The sequence below is a fragment of the Xiphophorus maculatus genome, chromosome 18 (genome assembly GCF_002775205.1).
Source record: "Xiphophorus maculatus strain JP 163 A chromosome 18, X_maculatus-5.0-male, whole genome shotgun sequence".
In the NCBI taxonomy this organism is placed as follows: Eukaryota; Metazoa; Chordata; class Actinopteri; order Cyprinodontiformes; family Poeciliidae; genus Xiphophorus; species Xiphophorus maculatus.
In genome coordinates, this window is record NC_036460.1 from 31,408,665 (window position 1) to 31,423,516 (window position 14,852).

Consider the following 14,852-nt stretch of genomic DNA (forward strand, 5'->3'; position numbering starts at 1 on the left):
GCTGCGGGTTGACTCTGCTGGGAGCTGGCTCGTCCGGAGGAGCTGCATCACGAGTGGAGCAGTACTGCTGCGGGTGGTGGGGAGAGCATTATACGGTCATACAGTGAGTAAAGGTCATCAGAAACAGAGGAGTCCTTGTTGACTCGTTGGACAACATTCCCAGCACTAGACGACGTTTGGCAGAGGTTTCATTTTGGGTTCATTAGAGAGTTGATGGATGTAATTTGTGACTGTATGTCCCAGTGGTCAATCGTTGGAGTCAATGTGTATGTGAGCGCCAGATAGCATGCCATCATGTCACACCTGTATCCTCCACATGATGTTCCTCCTCTGTTCTCTCTGACTGTCGGAGCTTCCAGGCTCTTCCTCTAATCTACAGTGAAGATCAGAACTTTGGACAGGTGTGACCAAAGTTCTGATCTTAATGAGATTATTTTCTTTTATCCATACATGATTAAAATGAATGAATACATAAACACCCAGATATTTGTGTGTAGATAAGAACAATACTATTTATACCCTCTGACAGATTTAGTCAGAGGGTATAAAGAGATCTTTTAATTTTGATTAAAAATAATATTATCATTATGAATTGTCCCTGAATCTGACGGAGCATCTATAGAGGGAGCTAAAGATTAGGATGATGGCAAGAAAATACAGCTGAAAACATATCAGATCTAGCGAGCATTTATAAGACGCCTGTATTGCCAATGAAGGTTTTTCCTCTAAATACTGAGAAGGGGTTAAAACCATTTCAACTTGTTGTTTTTCACAGAAATGCAAACAGCAGATATATTTTATTTGTCAAAATCGTTTTTCCTTTTACATTGTTAAACTAACAATCATTTGAGTAATTCCGACTGTTCCTGATAAAAATGGCACATTGTGCAGATTTTCTATTTAAGCACTTCAGCTTTATTTTAACATTAGAAATACTTTAAAAGATGGAAATGAGCAAAAAAAACAAAACAACCCTTTTTCCAATTGAGGAAATAAACATTTTATGGCCTCAAATGGAATAACAGCATTCATTTAGTGAACTCCTGATCATTTGTAACAAAGGTTGCATCAGCAGCTAAAAATCCTTCTGACATCAACATTTGAAAAGCTCAACTTTTTCTGCTTAACTTTGCATCAATACAGTGTAGGAATTATCTGTTGATTATTTTTTCAAGTAGTTAATTAATAATTACATAGAAAATGGAGTTGATAAGAGTTTTCTTTGGTTTCTTTTGTAGAATCTCAGCCATAGAATCTTGTGTTAATTACTGCTCTGAGTGTCTCATTTGTTCAGCTTCTTGAGTCTACATGCTAAAAAATGACTGAAAAATTACAATTCATCCAATTAATCGTGTCATCCCTACATCATATCCTAGTCTTTTGGAGGGCCATCCCTTATAGTTATCCTGTTATGTTTATTCTAAAACTATGTTTCCAATTGGAACAGCTAAATGTAAATTATAGTCCAAGTTCTTAATTCGAGATGTTTGAATAGCGTGAACTGGCTAGCCTACTGACCCCAGAATGCTCTCATCACCATGATCTGGTCTACAGTCATTTTCTTGCCACTGTCGTCCTTTAGCCCCCTGAACCCTGAGGAAGACCCCTGCATACTTCCACTCCTCCACAATGCAAAGCAGTTATAGATTAAATGGATTCATTATGACACATGAATAAATCTTACTTCATTTTGCGGGTATTAGTCTGCTGCCTTGCTGCCGTGTTTCATCCTTTGGGAGGCAGCTAGTTTTAATCTGAGGCCTTAGCTGTTGTGTTGTTCTGTTCCTGCTGTTATATTAGGATGATTGGACATCTGTTGTGGGGTTGCTAAGCTGGGAACACGCGTCCAATCTCAATGAGGACATTTGTCAGACACTGCAGGGAACAGCAGGATTGAGTGTGTATACGTTGCATATTTTCCAGTGAGATGAATGTTAGGATGGTAGGAGAACAGAATATTTATCTATCAATTAGAAACTTGTTATATATAGTTAGTTTTTTTTTCTGATTGTAAACTGTACTTTTAATGTTAGTAATTGCCAAGCAAGACCTTCTTCACCACTTTAAATAATGAATGCTTTGAGTTTCTTGTCTTTAACCAACTCAAACAAAGAAGTGTTTTATGAGTTCAGAGGAAACAAGACCAAATAAACAGCACACACAACGTTTGGCATCAGAAAACCACAATTAGCTCATTAATACTTGCTGGGCATTTTCAGACCACATGAATTGGACAGGAAGCAGGTCATTTCTCTGCCTGCTACATGCCAGGGCAACACAAGTTCACAGGAAGGGCTCATCTGAAACTCTGCAACTTCAGACCGTTCCTGTCAGGAATGCAACCAGCTTAGACCTAAAAATCTGACAACGGGTGGAGGGGGAGAGTCAATTTTAACTGATATTACAGCAAACACATAATTACTTCCTTTGAAAACTTATTGTGCAAAAGACAATCTTGTTGAACTTAAGCTAATTTAACTTGACTAGGCCAGGGGAATTGTAGCTGAATACTTTAATGTGACCAAACTTTGATTTTTAACACAGCTTTAAAACCTAGTGGAAATGGAATGTGAAGGTTTTCTTATTGAGCTCAAAAACAGATAGAATGTTCTGAATTCCATGTATGTGTCTTCTGTTCCTGTTTACTCTTACAGCACGGTGTCATTTTCTTAACATTTCCTGTATCTGAGATTCTGATGATCAAACCCCTTAACTGAAATTCTTCCAGCATGCAATACTCCCTGCCCTGTTACTATCAATAAACTGAATACACACATTCCCTATAGTTAAAACAAAGGCAGTAAATGCCAACACTTGTTTTTTTACCTGGAGGCACTGCTGAAGTCTAAGCAGTCATGGCTCTCATTATTCGATTTGAAATGATTTTCTGTGACATATGTGGTAACAAAGCTGAGCCTCCTGGCCACCACATATTATTCTATCATATTATTGTTATCGCTGGAGCGAAGTGAACTCACGTGCGTTTCACTGGTCTCATCCCGTCTTTCAATCAAACGAGTTTCTACTGAAGACGCCGAGTGTCGCTTGTGCGGAGACTCGCTTCTGTGCCAGAGAACATAAACCTAATGACCTTGGTTGCCACGCCAACTTCTAAAGACACAACGAGTGCGTTCGGGTGTATGTGTGTGTGTCTCACTAATGGCTATAGAGCTGTAGTTGTTTCATTTAAGTCAGAGTTATGAAGTGTTATGGAGCCTTTTAGACTTTAACCTCCCTGAGCTGCAGTTACAATCTGTATTACAGAGGTTAGAAAGCTTTGCAGCCGCATTGTTGCTCTCTTTTCCTTCTCACGAGTCTACACACACACGCCCATGCACCCCAACACACACACACACACATAACCGCACACACATGTTCACACACACTTGCACCCCAACACACACACACACACATAACCGCACACACATGTTCACACACACTTGAATAAAGTTGCTCTAGCCATGGCCTTACACATGGTCTATCCCCAAATTTAATGAAAAGTCATAATGGGTTCTGTGTGGGACACTCTCCTCTGCGATGTGTGTGTGTGTGTGTGTGTGTAGGCGTGGGGGTGTGTATGTGTACACAGCCAGGCCAAGAGGGGCCTTGGAGGCAGCAGCGGTTGATTGGAGGGCACATGTGTGATGTGGCTGAGAGATCAAACACACATTCTTGATGAGTGTGGGAGTGGAGGGCGGCACCGGAGCGTTTCTCTACCTCTGATCAGGCCGGGCCCGTTCTCGCTCCGTTACACCAGCAGAGAGACCCAGGCGCTCACAGGAAGACAACAGCTCAAAAGCTGCCTGGATGTTACCTCTCGTCTACATGTAGCTGTGCACTTGCGTATGTGTGTGTGAATGCATGTGTGTTTGCATGTGGTGGTTTGTGAGCTTGTTGCCCATAATGAGGTCAATCTCCTGCGTGGAGCTAAAACCTCAGTTTGTCTTTATCTCTGCTGCAGAGACAGAGGATTATTCCCATCACTCTCAACAACACTTTCACTCTTAACCCTCCCACACTCATCTTCCACCTCTCTACATTTATGTCCTCTTCAGTCTCTTATCGATGCTTCAGATGTATTAAATCCTATGAAAAGCATAATTGATATGTTCCTTTATTTCACATTAGAGTGTGGACGTTGGTACCTGCTAAGCCTTTTAATTCAGCTTATTTATAAAGAATCAATTTAAAATAAAAGTCCAGATACTTTACGATTTTGTATTTAAAACACTGAAATACAGAATCATGTCGATGCAACATTCCAACCGTAGATAGCAGGGGTCTGCAGGACGCTGCACGTGGCTCTCTGGCCCTTTCGCCATCGTTCTTACAAAAACAAATTAGATTTTTTTTTTTTTTTACTCTGAAGAAAATAAATAAAGTTGATTTTAGCTTTTAGCAGCACTTCTGTACCTTTTAATGCAATATTTGCATAGAATTTCTACAATAGAAGAGCGAGTTCTTTTTTTTCTTTTCTAAGAGTCAGATAATTCAATTTGTTCAAATATCTTTACATGTTTTTTTTTTGGTTGAATTTCTTACATATGTATAAAATTTATACCTTTTTTTATTGCTTTAGACAAATTTTATTTTGGAACAATATCCATGAAAGAGACTTGAATTGAAAAGGTTGCTGACCTCTAACATGTACAGATTCTAATTTATCTACACACCTGTCATTAATTAAAAAAAAGTCCCGTGTTTATAACAGTGAAATTTACTTCCGGTTTTTGCTAAAGTTTCAAACTAATCTGGTTGGATGGGAATGTGTAAGTGTATTTATGTATTTTATTTATTTAACGGATTATATATTACAATTCTGATATCAATGTAAAACGGAAAAAAAATCTTGTTTTAATTGCAATTAAATTGTATAATTTCTCCAAAAGTATCATTACACATTACATTACAAACATTTCTTAGTCTTTCTTCTACTTTGTTTTTATACTTTGCTGTTTGTTTAAATTACAATAATTCAATGAATATAATGGGAATTTGTTGCTTTTATTCAAAAGAACTGTTAGTAAATGTTTCCACTTTGTATGAGCTGTGATTGACCAGGTGAAGGTTATTTAAAAAGCCCTTATGGAGATACGCAGCTTCATGCTGTAATTTGTATCAGAATCACCGATGAAATGTTTAGCACCAAACTAGCACTATTAAGGATTGTGGATGTGAAATAATTAAGGAATAAAATCGAACCATCTGCTTGTTGAACGATACGTTTAAAATATGAGATATAAAAAAAACTTCCTGTTAATTTTATAACAGCAAGGATTTAAAGGATTTTAAACTTTGTTTAATTTTTTACAAAAACAAAACAGAGAAATGATTTAAAAATCAGTTGATGGTTATTAGTATGTTCGCAGTATATATATCCTTTTAAGTCATAATCTCAGCCAAGTCACTCTTTGTTTTCTTTTCGGTCTGTTCACATTGCTTCAGAAATGATGAGCAAAAGCTGACAAATAATCTCTCATCTATAATCTCTGTACTGACAAAGAGGATTTGAATAAGATTGTGTTGTGTGTGTTTTTAGCTGCAGCTGAGCTGACATGTGTTCTCAGTGATTCACCATATGCGTGGTCTCTAAGTCCATTAACAGTAAAGTTGCTTTTCCTTCAGAACTACCTGTTAGCTCTGGATCCAAACTGATCAGGATTGGATCAAAACGAACAAATGAGAGAAAACTGAAGACTGTAGAGCCAACAGGCTAGCTGTCATGTGGTAACCATGGATTATCATGTCAGGGATAATGGAGGCCATGATCTGAGGTCCCTGCACTTCTACTGGTTAAACTGGTTGGCTGAATTGGTTTTCTGCTTATGCCCTGCATTGTTTATGTTAATATTTTGCTTGTATTTGTCAACAGGACCATGTGCACCTTTTGTGTTGCATTCCTTGCAGTCTGTTTCACCAGATCCGCTAACACACCCCCAGCTCCCCGCTCTCTGTTCGCTTCACACATGACGTGGCCCACCTTTTCACCCATCTGTCAGAAGTTTTGTGTGTGAATATGCGCGTCTGTGGGTGCTGCGAGCTGTCATGTGAGGCAGCAGCGGTGTTGATCAGCGGGCCAGGCCAGTGGCATATGGCCATGTCCTGGGGTGCTGCGCATTGCGGTAACGCAGGATAGCGAACTGAACAGACAGGAGCTTGTGCACATGTCTGCTCGGATAGTGATGTGCCAACGCTGCATATGCAACTCATCAAGTGAAGTCTAGAGTATTCTCTTTTCCTCTTCCTCTGCTTCCTCCCTGCCCAGAGCCCAGATGCATCATTTTACAAAGTGTGGGAGGAATTTTCTGTTTCTCATGTAAATCATCTCTAGGTTTCTGACTTTAGTCACGTAGGCATCAAATTCATAAAAAAATAAAAAAAAATTTAACTTTTTGAAATGCTTTTACACATTATTTTTAATAAGCTAATTTTAGATATGAATTAGAAACAATCAGATAGTATTGAAGTCAACTGTTTAATGACTGATAGAGACTTTAAATCATGTCACCTTATTTAACCATTTAGCCAGTCAGTGTTAGTCAGTCCAGATCCTTAGCCAGGCGTCCACTGCTACACCTTCAGACCTTCATGAAGGACGACCAGTTAATATAACATGCATGTGTTTTTGCTGCTGGAAGACACTGGAGTAAAGGATGTTTACGAATTTTAACAGATTGTAATTCACACAGCTGGCCTCTTGGTGCTGACTCGCAGACATTTTCAACTTCATGCACAGAGTATGACCAATCAGTTGAAAGAAAATCCCACCTGAGAACCACCCCTGACCTGGACTCAATGCGTCTCACTAGCCGTGAGCTGACACTGCGCTGGAAAATTATCGGTGGGAGGTGCAGCTGAGCCACAGCTGCAGAACTATAACTTTACTTCTGCAACAATGGGCATTCCTAATGCCTATCGTTGATAATCATGCCGACTGCTAATGACTTCAGTTAGAGAAATGTTTTCTAATTTCAAAACTTTGGATTTTGTGGCTTTTGTAATTCTAGTCCCAGATGTGGCAGCAGAGCGACTCCTCAACCAGATCCACGTCTAAACTCTCAGACATTTGATCACACACAAATGGGTTCATTGACTATATTTGTCTGCAGTAGGTACATTTTGGAAGGGGTTTAATGAGAAAAAAATATTGCAAGATATTTTACGCTACACAATCAGTGACTTTGATTGCAAAAAGTCACAAAAAAATCTTGAAATCCTGGATGAACTGTTACGTTAACTAAGTAACGGCAGAATTGATTTATCTGTTCATAGAAGGCAAATCGTAATTCACCCAGTTCACTACATAAGTTGTACAAACCAAAGAATCCCCATTTTCCCTGTTTTCAGAAATAGAGTGAAGGTGCTAGCAGACTGTGCTTATCTTATCTTGTCTGCTGACAGTTTAAAACACACTTCTTACACCTGGGCCTAAACATGAGGACATGTCACAGTCACAGTATGTCACAGTATGTGAAGACATCTTCTGATGTGAGACATGTGTGCTTACTGGGGATAAATGGTGTTTTCTACTTCACTATGCAGTGGTCTTATGGCATTTTTCCATAACACCATTGCCCTGTTTTATGACAAATGGAAATGGACAAATGTATATATATATATATATATTTTTTTTTTTTATTTTTTATTTTTTTCATGTTAAAAAATTACTGGCCATCTAGGAATGAAATGTCTATGCTTCATGACTTATCAAAAACATATTCTATCACCAAAGAAACATTGTTGGAGTGTGAGTGTTATTCTTTCCACCCAACACAGAGACTTTAACGATCTGCTTCTAGGAGATATATTACTGTAAAAAGCTCCATGTAGCTCCTTTACAACGTCTACAAAACTCTTCTGCATGGAGGCTGTGAAAGAAAGAGAGCTCACTGTGTTCAGAACTGAAGGTCTCTTCCCTGGTTACCTGTACATTTTAAGAGTTCATTTTTAGGTGAACATTATTAACTTTTAAAGCGATTAATGCCCATAGTTCCTTTTTTGGATTTTGGATAAAATATGGAACTCAAAAAAGTCTACTTTCCCTGGAGAAAAGGAGCCCTTCCATTAAAAACTGTTGTCGATGTGAGATCACGCTCTCACTGGAAACACAAAACAAGTTAGGAGGTTTAGTCCAATGCAGAAAAATCATAGCGATTTTTGTGATTTTACAGCATGAGCAGCACTGAACTGTTGATGGAACGTGTTAGTGCTTTCACCCACCAACTGGCCCCTGTCTTGGGTCAGTGTGACATCTATGATCCCCATAAAATTTGATGAGCCTAAATCAAACCCAAAGCACAACATCTATTAAACTCTGCTGGGTTCTGTTAATGATGGATCTATGAGACATTTACTCTGTCTGGTTACCTTCACTTACTGTTTTTACTGTTAGATTCTCTGGTATCTGCCTTTATACTGATGCTCTACTTTTCAAACAACCACTTTTGCACTTAAACGCCAATCTAGACTTTCAGGCTCCTCCCAAATCAAATCATTGCCATGTTATCGGCCTTCATGTGTGCCAAGTTATATTTAAATCAGCTCATTCCTTATGGGTTGGATAAGTTGGTCGTTTGTTTTTATCAATATCTGAATGTGATGGGATTTTCTTTTTGTTTTTTTGCTTTCTGCCATAACCTCACCATTATGAGCCAGTTTAATTAAAGTCAAGACATAGAAGCCCTAAAAAAATACTTTAACCACATTTTAATTTTCTTTTTTATTGTCACAGAGTGAAATTGTACACAGCTTTACAAATAATTAAAATAAACTTTGAGTAGGATAGTGAGTGAAATGTTTACTGCAAGCAGACACACAATAATTTCCATGGAAGTTCCAGTTCTGATGGTCAGTTAAGAGAGAAGACATATATCTTTCAGAGACAAATAGAAAGTTGTTATTTTTACCCTGTAAAACAGGCGGTAACTGTATAGATAGTGAACAGGTTGACACATTCAAAATTGATCCCCAGTTGACAGTATTTTATTAGGCACATGTAGGATTACTAATAGAACAAGGTTATCTACACTATTATATTCAAATCAGGGGGAATATTTGCAGAGTTCTGTATTTGCTGAACTACTATGGTTGTATCACCAAGGTTTAATGGGCTTTATGGTCCAGACTGGATCTTTTCCTTTCATTCATTGAAACCTTGCTAAGGTGACATCAATTAATAAAGTTTTGAACAGTTGGTTTAAGATGATGTCACTCGTACCATGCCTCCTGTCAGACATGGCCGTTACTCCCTCTCTCTTACTGCTGTGCTGCAGCTCCTTTACCAGAGGAGTCTGCTGGAGCATAGCCAATCATGCTCCAGCAGATGATTGCAGAGACACGGTTTTCTTGCACCGGATAATTGTTTCTCTGTCATCAGCACACTGAGCAGTGTGTACACAAGTGTGATTGACAGCTCTTTGGCCTTCCTCCTGGCTCTGATTGGTTGTTTCTGAACGTGTGTATTTCTGCAGATGGACGTAAGATGAGAGAAGGCAGAGCTCGATTTTTTTTGTCACATGCTGTCACGACATGGTGACAGTTTCAGCTAATATCTAAAAAAAGATATTTCTCATAAAAGTTACATACTGCAGCTTTAAAGCATGGATTTCCTGGATTAGCGGAGGTAAAATTAAGGCAATGATGATGAGAACTTTTTTCATAGCAGTATTTTTCTCTGCTGTCTTTTTGAAGCTGATTGGCTACGCCTTGCAACATTTTAACAAGGTGAACTGTGTTTTGTGTGGCTTTTAGCTTCTCTGGATCCAAAAATGTGTTTGTTGGCTCTCCTCTGAGACGAACAGAACGCCTGCATGTGTGTGTCTTGCTTTTTTTGTCTGGTGTTGTTTTCAACTGTTTCCTTCTGATCCTTTTTGTCAGACACACCGTACTTAACACACACATACACATTTACTCTAAGAACCTCAGAGCCATTGTTTCTCACACAGCAGGGCACAGCGTCGATTGCCAGTTGTGGAGCATTATCAGCCTCCATGTGTTTTGCGCATACATGCTCTCAGCTGAGGGAGCTGGTTCACGGGCCGGTCATAGCAGCCTTATTTCCTTTTAATTGACTTAAGATGGGCAAACAAGACCTCGGCAAGCACACGGTACCCATTACGCTCACGCACAAAGCCAAGATGTACACTAATGAAGCTCACATAGTGACACACATATACAGGCGCAATTGCCCCTGCGTGTGTTAGCTGCTTTACAGTTCCATCAGACTAAATAAATGAGCAGGCTGGATTTTCCCAGTCAGCACTGCTGCCTTCCAACCGCCAGCACTTCTGCCAGAACTCATTCACAGTTGGAATGTTTTTCACTCACCTTGATGCATAATCTCAAACCAGACTTTGATGCACATTCTTGCCCCGGTCATGATTGGTCAAGAATCATGTACATAAAAATGTCCCCTATCCAAAAAGTGCTGCTTCTGCAGCGTCAGAAGCAGATATTGTAGATATTTTAAAAGCTATGGTTTCTGAACCACTGACACCTACAACTGCTTTTATCAGATCCCATAGAAAGGGCCAGAATGACTGGAGTTGGCTCCAGCAGTTTGAAATATTAAATAATATGAAGTTGTCCCTCATCCACCAGTTGCTGATACGTGTAGAAATCTTATTTCGCCTTTAAGGACATAAAATGAACTATCTGACTTACTGGAGGCCTGCAGCGGCTTTTGCAGTTTCTCAGATCACTATCCAGTTTGACACTTTACTAAATTCAGGAAGTTGCTTTAAATGTACTTGTATTTGTAATTTTAAAGGAATTAACAACATCTGGAGAGTGTTGGTTGACTCCCCTAGCTCCATAGGCAGTAACACCGGTGTGAAAATATGCAAAAACGATGTGATGAAACAGATGTGCTTGACGAGCAGGAAGTGAAGTGTGTTTTGTGTTAAATAATAACACAATTTAATATGCTGCGTAGCTATTATCTAGTTTAAAGTGCTTATAGAGTTAAAATAATTTCAGTGTGCTGAAATATAAAACTTTAATTTAAAGGGAGTAGTACTTTTTTATTCTGTTAGACTCCAGTCTGCTCTGGAAGTGCTGGGTCATTTTTTTTACTAACCATCTCTCTTCATCTGCTCAGCTTTCATCTGGCAGTTAATGAAGGCAGATTGTGCATTCCCCCTTATGCCTTGTTCACACGGCAAGATTTTCATGTAGAGTTTTATCCCGATTTTTATTTTTGACAATCTTTAAGGCAGCCAGATTATTGGGATTGTTCTTTTTTTAAGGTTTTATTGGCTCTGGCGGCCTTTATTTGAGAGTGGTCAGACAGGACAGAGGGGGAAGACACCAGGCCAGGACTCAAACCTGTGACAGCCGCGTCCAGGACTAAGACTAAGACATGGGTTGTGCTTTACCTCTGCCCCTCTGTAGCACCTGTATTGGGATGGTTCCTAATATAATCTGAGGAGATATTTTTGTTGTGTGTGGTGTGCTAAGAGTGATGTGGTCTGCTCAGATCTGAAGTCAGATCTATAGTTTATTTTTTCTCTGTTAAACATAGTCCACAATCACAGTCCACAATGGGTTTACTCTGAGTTTTTTTTTTGGTCTGAAGATTTTCTGAGATTTGAGTGAAATTGATTCATGTGTGGACACGTGTGCTCTCACAATTTTAAAATCTTGCCATGTGAACCAGGGATTACTCATTCACCTTCTTTCACAAAATATGCATGTGGGGGGCAAAATCATTTCTAAAGTACACACACCTCTGTACTGCCAATAGAGACTGAAACCCAACATTTTTTTGTTTTTTATCTCCTGTTTGTCTCCTGCAGGTTATTCCTAAAAAAAGAAGCTCCCTGCTCTACCAAAACCATTTCAGTTAATTTTTATACTTATGTTTATACATCTTCCAAGCATGCATCATAACCTATGCATTTCCATCCATCCACCCTGTCTCCCTCACTGCCCAGTCATTGTTTTCTCATTAGTGTGTGTGAGAAGAGGCCAGGCGGTTGGAGGAGAAGGAGGAGAAGAACATGACCAGCTTACGACTTGTCTGTCTCTGTTTGTCTGTCTGACTTTCTTTCTGCAGGTATGGCACTAAAGATTGATACACTTTTTAAAAAAGCTTGTCTTTTCTTAAAACAAAAATAGAAAAAAATCAATCTTTTACTTCCATCTGGAAGTAAACTAACTACTTCAATTTCTGCTTTATTTTAACAAGAGGAACGTTTCAGGTTCTTTAAACCAAAATGGCCTCTTCCTGAGAAACTCCATCAGCCTTTAACAGAAGACACTGGGCTCAGCTGTCTCTTGTGCTGCAGCACAGTTTTTTTTTTGCTTTGAACAAACATTTGCCCTGTAGGCAGAGAATAAAGCATGCATTCTAATTCCTGTTCAGGATGAGATGGAATGAATGAGCACAGGATGGAGGAAAACACTTGTGTCTAAAGGTGGCGGCAGTTCGATTTCTCTAATATATTTGATTTGTGGTCATCAAACTTTTACAAAACCTCACTTAAAATAGAAGTAGGATTTCAAATTCAAGTTAGAGTTCATGAACAGGCCATGTACTCTCACTCTGATTTCTTATTGCACATTCTTAATATTCTGATCAATTAGTTTTTTAGGTTTTTTATCACTAATACATCATGTCTGAGCAGTAACAGATTGGCACAATAACAGTCTTTGGTCTTTAAAATGACTTTGGGAGAATCACAAAAGATGTCAGAAGCTTTTAGGAAGGAAACTCCGTTTTCAGTGGTGCTACTTTAAACCAGGAGGTTCGACTTCATTAACTAACAGGAAGCTGAACGTCTTACAGCAAAGTTATATTATTTTATCCTGTTGAAAAGTCTCTTTATCCATCATGGATCCTTCAGAATCCAAAATGCTGACAGTTGTTTGGAAATCTTACAACTAGAGGAAGGTCAGCCTAACTTAGAATAAATACCGCTGATGTTTACAGTTGGTAACTCCAACCCCAACAGGCATGCTAACTGTACCAATCACTAATACAAGATGCTGAATGAAGTTTAAATATCAACTCTGTAATCATGCTGTTTAACTGCAGGGCTGTGTAACACAGACTGCTTACTTGTCATAAAATAAACAATGGACTAAATTAATGGATGATTTAACAATTCAACATCAAGCACCAAATCAGAGCTTTTCCCTAAAAGTTTTAATGTTGTTCGCAACTGTGATTTATGTTAGAATTAGCTTGTTGAAACCATGTAGACTTGACATTGTGTGTTTAAAAAAAAAAGTTACTTAGCTGTTTTACTATACAGCTAAGTAAAATGCATATGATGCATTTCTAATTAAGGGTTATATTTCTAAACCCTCCTGTCCAATAGCAGGAGGTTTTATTGTGATAGAATGTCAGTGATAAAGAAATACAGTCATCTGGAACTGTAGGATGTTTCTGAAGAAAATATGTAGATTTTAATATTGGAAATTAGGATAGGTTTTTAATTTATGCAGTAACTAAAACACAGTTTGTAGATATTTAAATCATTTCAAGAGAAATCCTTTCAAAATAAATTAACATAATTTGCATCATAATTTTCCAATATAGAATCCATTTGGTGCATCTACAGTGTCAACCACAAACAGAATTTTCCTTTTGAAAAATATATCAACTGCAAAATATTTCAGGAGACAGTTGAGACATCAAGTAACAAAAATGAGTTTGCCAGAGTCTTAACCTAACTCTTATTAGACTCATTCTGACTTTAAAACATGAACTTGATTGTTTTGAGACTATAATAAAAAAATTAAAAAAGGGATGACTTATTTGCTTTAAATTAGTCTTAACAAAAGCGAGGTATTTTTCTCCTGCTTTTTTTGTGCAAAGGCAGGACATTGTTGGAAACAGCATATCATTTCCTAAATGTTTGGTTTTGTAATTCAGCTAAATATTTCAGTCCCACTGTCTGAGTCAGCTCTCAGGTTCAATCCCAACTACACAGGTTAGCATACGGTGATGTTGGGACCCTCAGCCATCACTGGCTGAGGGTCAGTACGTGTACTGACCCTCAGCCAGTGATGGCTCTGTTGACCATTACATTATCCCTATGTACTCACTGCTTAACTGTGTATAGCTGCCATATTGTGTGTATATATAAAACGAATTATACTTGTAAATATTGACTGGTTGTTTATTTGTATGGTCTTGTGTTTGGTTGATTAGTAAACATTGAAGGTGTACATGCTGTTTACATGTTTGAGCTGAAGTTTGGAATTTTGTTTTGCTTCGATTTGAAGAATGTGACTGCATTCACCCAGCCACAGAACACACACTTCTTCAGTCCTACATACTGGAGCATCATGGTGAGCCTGTGAAATGTGTGTGTGTGGGGACAAAGGACAGCTTCAGAGACTCTGAGTGTGATTAGTACTAGATAGATAGATGAATGAGGATTATTTGTGTTCTCTTGGTTAAGATGAATAAATAAAAACTGATGGAATGGATATACACTGAAAGGTTCATGTGCACAATGAAGTCCATTTTTAATTCCAGACTTTTTTTCCATCCTGGAGTTTGAACATTTTGTTTGGCATACAACTTTCCCTTATTACAGTTCATTTTTTGTAAATGTCCTTTGTTATTCCTAATTGCTTCTCTCTAAAATCACAGAGAAATCATTTGCAGGTGTTTCTCAACATCTGTAGGGAACCTGATATAGCAGTGATTAAATTTGTTTGAGCAGAGCAGCTTGAATAGTCATGATTGACCATATAGTGCTTTACAACCACAGGGTGTCCTTACCGGCTCATGGAAATTTAATTTGTAATTTTTTTATTTTTTTATTTTTTCAGAAGCAACATTATGAATTATAACTATGTCTTTTATAAAGCCTAACTTCAATATGAAATAAATCCTA

The 14,852-nt window shown here is 38.3% G+C and overlaps 1 protein-coding gene across 4 annotated transcripts in view; it reads left to right on the forward strand.

Annotated features, from left to right (window-relative positions):
- bcas3 (BCAS3, microtubule associated cell migration factor) overlaps positions 1-14,852 on the forward strand; it is a 342,270-nt gene that overhangs the window by 168,736 nt on the left and 158,682 nt on the right. The window contains exon 24 of one of the 4 annotated variants that reach the window (XM_023351533.1): positions 11,796-14,377. The exons of the other annotated variants lie outside the window; for them this stretch is intronic. Within the exon in view, the coding sequence (XP_023207301.1) occupies positions 11,796-11,806 (11 nt within the window). The 3' untranslated portion in view covers positions 11,807-14,377. Of the gene's footprint in view, positions 1-11,795; positions 14,378-14,852 lie in introns of those variants that run through there. 4 annotated transcript variants of the gene reach the window in all.